Here is a 10,610-nt window from a genome sequence, read left to right as displayed (position 1 = left end):
AAAAACTTAGCTGGATGGTGGATAACTCCTAATGGACAGGTAGTAATTCCACCTCCTGTGATGAGAGAGATAATTCAAACGAGACATCAAGAATGTCACTGGGGAGCAGAAGCCTTAGTAACATCTTTGGGAAAGCAAGTAATATCAGTTAAGATGTTGGGAATAGCTAATACGGTAACTGCAAAGTGTGAAGTACGTTTGAAAACCAATCCAGTGATTAAGAAAAAGGTTCAAATGGGCAGACTGAAATCTGGTACAGAACCTGGAGATTATTGGCAAGTAGATTTTTCAGAGCTGCCTAGACAAAATGGGTACCAGTACATCCTGGTAAGGGTTGATACTTTTACAGGATGGCCAGAAGCCCTTCCCTGTCGCACCACACAAGCAAAAAGAGGTTGTGAAGTGGTTATTACAAGAAATAATTCCGAGATTTGGAGTTCCTATTGGAATTTCCTCTGACAGAGGTCCACACTTTGTTGCTGAAGTAGTCCAAAGTGTTAGCAAAGTATTGGGTATTAATTGGGATTTGCATGCGTCTTGGAGGCCACAATCTAGTGGGAAAGTGGAAAGGATGAATCAAACATTAAAACGACAAATAAGTAGAATTTGTCAAGAAACCAGTCTAAAGTGGCCTCAGGCACTTTCATTGGCATTATTATGAAACAGGGTACAGCCAAAGACACAGGAGGCATTCCTTTCTCATGAAGTAGAAGACGCAAGGATCTGTGTTCCCAGACACAGGAGAAAGCACTCTAAGCAGCTGGAGTCTGCTCTGTAATTAATTGACCACTGTTAATCACCAGGCAGTGGGGGTGGGGGTGGGGGGTGGGCTCTCAGCTTGCCCTTCCCTCAGCCAGAATTCAGCAGGACCCCTTTTTCTTGCCTGATCAGAGACAGGTCACGCACATACCCCAGAGCCCAAGTGTGATTTGCACATCCCTTCTCCATCGTGACCCCCAAAGCTGCAGTGCTGGGGGGACAGGACACGTGTCTACCCAGTCCTGCCTGCGTGGAATCTCTGGTGTGTCTAATATAGAGGCTGAGCACACGCAGACTTCTCTGGGAACAAAAGGGAGGCGGGTCTGGCCTTCATCCCCCTTCCTGGCCTTGGTTCTTCACACCCCCCAGAGGTACCAAGTACTCTGGGGGCCTTTTCCCCCCACCAGCTCCTCAAATCCCACTGATGTCAGCGCCGGGCTCAGCAGCTTTATTGTGAGGAGGCAGGCACCAAGCTGTGACGTGGTCTCTGCCATTTCCCAATAAACCAACTTGAAATAAAAAAAGAAAAATTATTTAAAAAGAAGAAAACTCGGGGGGAAAAAGGGTGGGTTTGTGTGGAGTTTCAACAGGAAAGCCACAAGAAGGGGAGAGAGAAGGCTGAAGAGCCTGGCAGTGCCCAAGGACCACCACCACGCAGCACCCGCAGGGACAGAATTTCTGGGGTGCGCTGAGGCTTAAGAGAGCAGGAGCAGCCCGCGCTGGGCTGGCGAGGCTGTGCTGCTGCGCCCTGTCCCCACGCTCACGCTGCTCTGCCCTGTCCCCACGCTCAGCCTGACCCCGTGGCAGGGGACCTCGGGGTGCACCGCCAGTGTGAGAACACTCGTGGCTGGAAGGGAAGGCTTCTCTCCTTTGCGTATCTTGGAGAAAAAACAGAGGGGATGGCTGTTTGCAGCACAGCAAGCAAGGCGGGGGAGTAAAGGATCTGCTCCCGGCCACAGCAGGGTCCTTCTTCAGTGACCCCAAACACCTGGCTGGCTTGCAAACTTAATAAAAAATTAGTAAATAATAACCCGGAAAATGAAGCAAGAATAAGCTCTTTTCACTACATCATTGTAAATGCATCGACACCCAGAAATACACAAAAGGATACGCGCCAAGAGCCACCCATCAAAGAGAGGCTTCCTTCCATGCTGGGTCTCACTTTCACACTTCTTCCACTCCAACAAACAAAAAAACCCAAACCAAAACAAAAAAAGTAAAAAAGAAAGGAAAAAAAAAAATCACCAGTTGATGTACAAACAGAGTCTTCCCTTTTCACAGATTTGTGGGTTCTGCCTGCCCCGATGTGGTCGGTGCGGTGCCCTTGGGAACAAACGGTAGTTGTACAAAACAGTATGAAGATTTTCTTACAAACATATGCCTGCAGTGTTTACTGGTTGGGTTTTTGTGTCTGGGGTTTTTTTTAAGTTTCAAAACTAGGTTTTAGGTCACGAATGGCTTGCAACTTCTTTCTACAGTAAATCAGGCATATATTTTTAGTTTTCGTTTTAGGAATGTGTAAGGCATTTTGGTAAGGTGACGGTAAGGTCTAGGTCACAGACTCGTCAGACTGAAGTCCCTTCCTTCAAACTGTCCTCTTCCCCCTGGAGAAGGAAAAGAGAGGTGGGTTACTCAACTGGCTCTCAACCTTATCCTCGTGGCAGCTCAAGCATCAAAGCGTTTCACAGATGGGCCAGGTCCTGCCTTTTGAGAAGGGAGAACCATGGCCACCATCTCCTGTGCTCCCAGAGCTTCCCAAAAGCCACCCAGATGGTTTCTGGCAGCAAGTGCCACCTTGTCTCCGGTTTTCAACCACTGCCTGACACGCGCTTCCCCCTGCCCTCCACCAGCACCAAGGGGAGGGATGGCTGCGGCCACCACAAGTACCGTTTCCTGAAGCTGTTCTTTACACTTCTTCAGTCTCCCTTTGGCCAGTTGGTCCTGGGTAACCTTCGGTCGCTCCTGTAGTTCGCTTGCTGCCTGGCCCCGGTTCTTTCTTTTTTTTTTTTTTCCTAGTTTTTCCTACATGGGAGTCAAAAGAAGGCATCTGCCTGAGTCTCCCTTGGCCGTCTGGCGACACTCCCCCCTCCAAAACATCTCGGGTCACCTCAGGTCTCCACTGAGCTGCCTCGGCGGCCACAAGCCAGCGATGCGCCACTGCTCCAGCGGCGTGCTCAGAGGCTCTACCTGGGAGGTGTCCTTTAAACACCCCTAAACCCCCAAATCCAGCCACACCCCGGTGACAATAACAAAGCCACAAGCTCTACCTCCTGCACCAAGGGCTTCAGAGTCGAGAGGGAGCACCCACGTCCTCGTGAGCACCCGCTGGCAGGGGCCACTGGGTTTCCTCTCTCACCTGAGGCTACCACCCAGCACGGTGCACCACCTAGGCTTCCCCCCCCACCCTCACACCCGGCGGGAGCAGGTTTGCAGGCGCTTGCCTGACCTGCAGCTGCTCCATCTGCCTCTCCAAGGCCGCCACTTTCATCTTCCAGCTCTTCCTCAGCTGCTCCTCTTGCCGCAGCACCTCTGACTTCTCAGACAGCTCGTTCATCAGCTTGCCGCACCACTCCTGTAACCTGGCCACCTCAGCGTTTTGCCTGCACCAACAGAAGCAGCGTTATTCCAGCCCGCAGGCCAGTCAAGCATCCCTGGCGTTACCCGGGGGGAACACATCCTCCTGGTGGGCCTGGTAACAGGGCTTGAAACATCTCAACGGTTGTGTTGGCCTGTTTCTCGGACACGCCTGGTCCTTCAGGGATGGGGTGGAAGGAGCCGACACATCAATTTCAAAAGCTCCGTTTCCATCACAGGAGACATTTCTTTCTCATGAAGTAGAAGACGCAAGGATCTGTGTTCCCAGACACAGGAGAAAGCACTCTAAGCAGCTGGCGTCTGCTCTGTAATTAACTGACCACTGTTAATCACCAGCCATTTCAGACTTTCTACAAAAAGGAGCGCCAAATTCTTCTCCCTAGCTCCTGGTTGTTCTGTATGCACCAGGCAGGTCTCGCTTCTCTGCAGCACCGCTCCCATCAAAGAGCCAGCGACATTTCTTCTGAAGTTGGTGAGCACAAGCTCTCCGAAGTGTGGAGAAATGCTGCAGTGCCTTCTGGTCCCCTCTGCCCCCTCCGCTAGCATCAGCACAGGTGACTCCAAAGCAGAGAGGGCTTCCCCTGCCCTTCCACTTGGGAAAAGCATCCTTGTTTCCCCTGCCAGGCCCACAGAAGCCATTTGGCAATCTCTTCCTCACTCCCTCCTCTACCTCCAGCTAGCTGGGGCGTCTGTAGAAGCACCCTCCAGAAAGGGGGTGGCCAATCATGATGGACAGCCCCCCCCAGGGCTTGCCAGAGGGCGGCCCCAGGCTCTGCCCCCACCCCCACCCCTAGTCTTACTTGCTCTCCATCTGACTTCTGATCTGGCAGAAGGCATCGCTCAGGATGGAGTTCTCCTGCTGCAGGCGAGCCAGCTGCGTGTCGGGGCCATTCTCCAGCTGCTCCTGCAGGGTGCGGATCTAGGGAGAGACCAACAGGGGTTGATGCCGCTGCTGCCAGCCCCTCAGCTCTCCCCTGAGGAGCCCACTCCATGGGCAAGAGGGACTGGCAAGGAAGCCACAGCGAGGTGTCTGCTGCTGCTGACAGCCCCTGCGGCTGCTGCATCCCGTGAGGATGCTCCCACATCCCTCTTCTAGCGTGAGCACCACGGCTCAGGAGCACTGCGGGGCTCTCGCCCCTCCCCGAGGCTCTGGCCCCCTCGCCCACCTCGGTCTTCTCCAAAAGACCAGGCAGCTGCCACCGAGGGCCAGCCGGCAGCCAGCGGAGGAAGCTGCAGAGCACCGCGTGGGGCTCACCTTGCCCTGCAGCTGCTGCGTTTCGCTGACATGGTCCTGGTAGCTGGCCTGCACGCGTGCCTGCACCGCTGCCATCTCCTGCTCGCGGGCCAGCAGCTGCTCCTTCAGCTTGCCCTCCACGGCCGTCGCCTTGGCCCGCTCGGCCGCCAGCTCCTTCGAGGAGAGAAGCCACCCGGTCAGTTTCAGCGCAGGAACCTCCCTGCTTTAAGGGGACTCGAAACAAGTGGCCTCCTGGCTCAGAAGACTTTAAGAAGTGTAACCCTTTCGGCGCTGCCCCCAGGCCCAGCTACACCCTTCCGCACTTACATTTCCTCCTGCATTAAGCTTTGGGCTCAGTGGCCACTGGATGCCACTGTTGTTCCACACTGGGCCAGCTAAGAGACAGGAGTGACAGCCTGGAATTTTATTCCCCTCCCCGGCCCCAGGATCAATATCATCACATCAAGTTTGGGGCAAAGCAGGAAAACAAAAAAAAGAAAACACCCCCACAAACCAAACACACCCCCCCTCCGCCCCCTGCCAAGGCAGGGGTGCTCTCTTGGCCGGCTGGGTGATGCCGTGCCGCTGCCCTGGGCTGCCTGCACAGGCCGGGGCTTAGCACAGCACTCAGTGCACAGGGTGGCTTCGCCCTCTCCTCTCCTGCCTGCAGGCAGATGGACCTGCTGCAGCAGCGTCCTGGCGGCTGCGGGGCAGAAGGTGCTGAGCACGACGCGCCGGGGGTCCCTTCTGACTTCAACACCCAACGAGAGGTGGAGGCAAGGGGCTGAGCCAGGCAAGGGGGCTGTAAAGAGCACCAGGCTCCTTAAAAAGGGACTGATCAACACCTTCTCAGCTCAGGGGCTCTGCCAAGAGATGAGAAGGGCTTTACTGTCCTCCGGAAAGCAGCAGAAAGCTGCAGTCTCTTACGGGCACGGCTTTAGCCCCCTCCAGCTGCGGCTGCCAACAGGGCACGTGCCTCCCCGGGCTGGATCAGGCCCAGGAGAGGAGCTCAGGTGGGCATCTCCTCCCCTTTTGGGGGAGAAAACAGCAAATGGATGAAGGGCCCAGAGAACCCCTGGGCTTCACCTCCAAGGGCGGGTAAGACGCGGGGAGAGGGAGGCACACGGCGAGCCGTGAGGCGCAGAGCCCGTGCCAGGGGTGCCGGGAGGGCTGCGCGGCACTTACCTGGCTCAGCTCCTCCACCTTGTTTCTGGCAGCGGCTGCAGCCTCCTGCTTGGTGGCGAGCTGCTTCTCCTTCTCCTCCAGCTGGCGTTTCAGGACAGTGACAGGGTCACCCTTCTGCTTGGCCTGCCGGCGCAGGGTGGCACATCAGCGGGGACCACCACCTCCGCATCCAACCCCTCCACCCCACACGCACAGGGTCCTGCCCTCTGCCCCAGGGAAAATTCAGCTCCTGTCTCTAAGGCTGCCCCTCGGGGGACAGCCTGCCCGAAAACGGGCTGCCTTCACCCCTCCGCACCCCCGGAGGCTTGGCCCAGCCCTGGTGGACGCGACGCTGCTGGCAGCCCTACCGCGTGCCAGGAGTCCTGGACGATGCCCGCTTTCTCCGTCAGGATCTCGATGAGCCGCTGGGCCTCCCCCTCGCCGAACACCGTGCTGCTGACCGTGGACACGAGCGTCTTGTAGGGCAGGTAGAGGGGCCCATCCGAGTCCGCAGGTGCTGGGGAGGAGAGAGGAGGGGTTGGGAGCGCTCGAGCCAACGGCAGGGCTGAGTAGCATCGCCTCAGTTGACTTCAACCCCATAACTGCCATTTCACGCCAGCAACCGCCCAGATGTCCACAGCCAAGTTTGATACCTCTCTAACTGAAAGCAATGTGACGAGCGCTGGGGACGGCGCTCACCACAGACAAGCGTTCCCTGAGCCAGCTGCCACCTCTGCCTGGCTCTGCTACTGCTCCTGCCGCCCTGCCACCGCCCTCCATCACACTGATCGATTCCAGACGGAGCTGGGCACGCTTTGCTAAAGCCAGGGAGCAGAGACGTGGTGGGCATCAGAAGCTGGACTCCATTGTGACACAGCCTCGCTGGGGGACTGTCGCTCCACGCAGCGGTGCCAGTGATGCAGAGCAGCAAGGTCGTCTCCTGCCTTTCACCAGGCAGGTTCGTTCCAGCTCTTTGCTAAGGGAACGAGATGACTCCAGCCCTTCTCCGATCCCTCTGCCGGCTTACCCGACGGGGATATATGCAGAGGAACTTGGCCTTACCTGGCTCGCTCTTCTTCTTGGATGCAGCCACCTTCTTGACAGGTCCATTATGCTTCTGCTCCTCATGGGCTGGAAGAACATTGCTTTTCTTTATGGTGACAGAGCTGACCACTGGAGCACTTTGGTGCGCCTCTGGGACCTGTCCATTAGGTTTCTCTTGATGTTTCTTTCCTTTTCCTTTTTCCTCAACAGCTTCCTCTTTCTTCTTTTTCTCTTTTTCCTTCTGCTGAGTCTTCTTAAGCCCTTTGCCTTGCTTGGCCAAGGCTTCCTCAGAAGGACGGAGGACCTTCTCCATGAAGGTGAACACCAGGAAGATCCCGATGGCTGATACCACCATCAGACCTCCAAAGAGCACAAGATTCAGCATCTGAGGGTCATAGACATCCATCCTGCCTTATTCTTCTGTGCCTGCAAGACACCACAACAACAGTTAGTGGGGAAAACAAAGAGGCGCAACAGCCTCTCTGTGAGCAGCGAGTTTCCCATGTCCATCTGTGTTGTGTGGGCAACCTGCTGACACCCCCCGCCCCCTCCCAGGTTTGCGCTCCTCCGCTGCGCTGCCTGCGCACGGTGCTCCAGCCACACCGCAGGGGCTGCTTGCGCTGGCTGCAGCAAGCTCCAGAAGAACCAAAGAGGGGGAAGAAAAAACCAGGGATGCAATCAGAGACAGCCACGAGCAAAGTGCCCATGCCATGTCCAATGGGACGCTTTTGCACGACCCTGGGCAATCCCTGCAGCCCTGCGGCAGTAAGAGAGCCCGTTTCCAGACTGCCTGGTGCAGTTTGGCCAAGACCTGGGCTCTCCCTGGGCCACCTGGCCTTATCTCTGCGCCCAGGCGCAGGTGGAAGTGCATCCAGGGTCTCAGCTCTGGAATAGAGCACCCCCCTGGAAGGGGAAAGCATGCACGGGAGAGCTTTCCCCAGCTTTGCAGCAGCCCTGGCCGCCTCCCTTTGCCAGCCGCACCCTGCGGCACTGCTGGCCTCTGCCCAGCCTGGCAGGGAGGACACGCAGTGACCACATCCCACTGGGTCGCTGCTCCCAGCCTCCAGTGACGAGAACCACCCCAGCAATGATGCTACAGACGCCACACAGAGAACCAAGACGCTACCATCTCCTTGCAACGCAAACACCAGGAAAAGGCCTAAGTTCAAGCCAAAAAAAAGCAAAAGCATGGTCATTAACCATCTCATCTCCCCAGCAGATGCCCACAGGAAGAAACGAAACTTGCAAAGGGAGCACTGGATGTGGTGCTTCTCTTTCCACCTCTGCTGTTAACTGGCGGGCATCCGTTCCCACCCTCCTCTCCACGCTCAGGTTCTCCACCCCTAACACACGGAGCCGCAAGGGAGACTGTACTGCCTGGTCTGAGACCTGGCAGGCAGGGTGCAGCCCCGCGCGGAGGAAGATGCTGCTGCCTCCACTCTTCTTAACCGCTAACCGAACCCCGTCCCGAGTCTGGAAGCCAGGCTCTTCCCCGCTGTCCCACTCGTGCGTTTCCCCCATGGGCACCACCTCCACGTGGCTCACAACGCCCACCACCCACCCCCCCACCCCCCCACCCCCCCGATGCTGCAGCCAGGCAGTTCATCTGCGCAGGGGCACTCCCCAGGAGGTGCCAGGCTGCGCTTTCTTGTGATCAGTGCATCAAGCCCTCAGCTATCAGAAGTTCCCATCCCCGCCCTTAACTGTCAACATCATTGAATTTCCTCTTTAAGAGGTTGTGGGCTGGGGACGGAGGGAGTGGCTGGAAAGGGAGGAGGCAAAAATAAGAATAAAACTAAGGAGATCAGCATCTTTTCAAAACCTCAGTGCTCACAGGGAGAGACCTCAGAGCCTTTCCCTTTCTCACAGCCGACAGCGGCGAACTCACTCCCAGCCGAATCTGCACTGGTGCAGCGAGGGGGTGACAGGGCAATGAAAACGTCGCCTCCAACCCCCAGGGGGGTTGTTGAGGGCTGTTTCAACCAGCAGCCCAGCTCTCCCTGCCCGCCTCGCCAAGCATCCCAGACAAAGCAGCAGAGAGCCGGCAGGCGGGCAGGCTGCCAACGCCAGCTGGAACCAGCCTCCCCCCGGCAGGACCAACTTTCTACACCAGGGCACCGCGCGAGATCCCAGCTGATACTACAGGCATCGCTATCCCGGCCCGGCCCAGTCGTTTGGGATTTCAGCGGCCTCAGCCGGCTCCATCCCAGCACAGCTGGTGCCAGCCCCCTCCCTCCTGACAGCGCAGCATCACTTTGGGATGGTCCCCATCGGGACAGAGGGATTACTCCTAACCTGCAGGGTGAAAAGGGATGGATTTCCTCTTCCTGGCAGGAAACAGAAACGAGGGTCCAGAGAACATGTACCCACGTCCTTCTGCTGGCTTTAGGGCCAGACCAATGTGCCCCGGAGCTGACCGGGGCGGAGCTGAGCGCCCTGCATTCCTACCTGGCAACCCCAACAATGCGCTGGTACCAACAGAGCTGCTGACCTCACAGTGCCACCGCGTCAGACTTAGATCAAAATTCGCCACTCCAGCTTAGGGCAAGGGCATCACTGACTGCTGGCAAATGCTCTCCAGCCCCGTCAGCTGCTCCCGCCACCTCCCAGAGCAGCTGGATGCTGGATTGGCCTTTGGGTTTTGGTTGTGGATGGCTGGGTTTTTTGAGATACTAGTGAGAGATGAGAACTTCACAAGTGAAATGCCCTGTGATGCAGCTCAAGTGAGCTCTGGCTAAAACTTACACCGTCTGACTGAATTTTAGAGGCACTAGAACTGTGCGCAGGACAAGAGCAGGTTTTGCAGTGTCTGTGACACCACAGCTGTGCCATGCAGAGCAGCACATCTGCACCATACAGGCTAGAAACCATTAGCTTCCTTCTAGAGCTGCTGCTGTGGCAGAGGACGTTCAAGCCTGTGTCTGTTGAAAGACACGATCTCAAACACCCTGTGCAACAGTAGGAATTAACAATGCGCTTGATCTAGAGATGTGGTTGTCATTACTCATTTCAAAAGGCATTGCATCTCCACGTGGAGAAGCAAAGCTCTGTTCAGCCTGTCAGACACCGTTAACCAAGGAGTAAACATCTTGCTGCAGCATTCAGAGATTTCATGCTCAGTCGGCCTGGCTTGTAGCCAGAGAGCGCCGACCCCCTTCAGTTCCTCCTGCTGCACTGGGCCAAAATCTTGCAGCCTGCAAGACAGACAGGATCGTTGTGCAGCAGTGCCAGCCTTCACACGACAGCTGGCCAGTGGACTGCAACTAGCCAGGGAGGCTGTGCTGCACAGGTGGAAGTTAAAAAAAAAAAAAAGAAAAAGAAAGAAAGAAATCCTGAAGAAATTCAGCTTTTCTCCACATCAGACGGCTTGGGTTGGGCTCCCTGATCTCCAAAAAAAGAATCCATTGTTGATTCCTTGGAGCAGCAAAGCCTTTCTGGTCTCTACAGCCCAGATGCTCACTCTGATTCTTTCACCCACCTCTCCAGAGCCAGCGGGAGCCGAGTCAGCCATTGGAGCCTGCCTGCGTGTAGCTTCCTCACCCGCCATACCCAGGGTAGCCCTAGAAAGGAGAGGTGCGCTCCTGAGAGAGCCTGCAGCGAAAAGGGGAACAGTCTGAGCACGGATGGAGTGAAAACGTTCTCCCCGGTATTTCTGCATTGCTATTTGGCATGTAGCCAGATGTCTGCTCTGACACACGTCAGAGAAAACCATCCAAATGCCTAAGCTAAGGCAGGGCTTACCTGCTTGGTGACCCGATTGCCTCTTCTAATGTTACTACCAAGTACATTTGATTGATTACTAGCATGCTGGAAT

General features: G+C 56.1%; 1 protein-coding gene across 1 annotated transcript; it reads right to left on the bottom strand.

Moving 5' to 3' along the window:
* Positions 1 to 2,223: 2,223 nt before the first annotated feature.
* LOC130159588 (ribosome-binding protein 1-like) lies at positions 2,224 to 10,607 on the bottom strand. Its single transcript, XM_056361332.1, has 9 exons — positions 10,275 to 10,607; positions 6,815 to 7,222; positions 6,121 to 6,269; positions 5,774 to 5,896; positions 4,610 to 4,762; positions 4,155 to 4,273; positions 3,206 to 3,359; positions 2,647 to 2,781; positions 2,224 to 2,363 (listed from the first exon to the last, which is right to left on the bottom strand). The coding sequence occupies exons 2-9, from the start codon at positions 7,200 to 7,202 to the stop codon at positions 2,325 to 2,327; spliced, it is 1,260 nt and encodes a 419-aa protein (XP_056217307.1). The 5' UTR covers positions 7,203 to 7,222; positions 10,275 to 10,607; the 3' UTR covers positions 2,224 to 2,324.
* Between the last annotated feature and the right edge of the window lie 3 nt (positions 10,608 to 10,610).

Source organism: Falco biarmicus, chromosome 16, assembly GCF_023638135.1.
Source record: "Falco biarmicus isolate bFalBia1 chromosome 16, bFalBia1.pri, whole genome shotgun sequence".
In the NCBI taxonomy this organism is placed as follows: Eukaryota; Metazoa; Chordata; class Aves; order Falconiformes; family Falconidae; genus Falco; species Falco biarmicus.
Note: the sequence above shows the minus strand (reverse complement) of the source record. Positions and strands in the feature narration are given on the sequence as shown.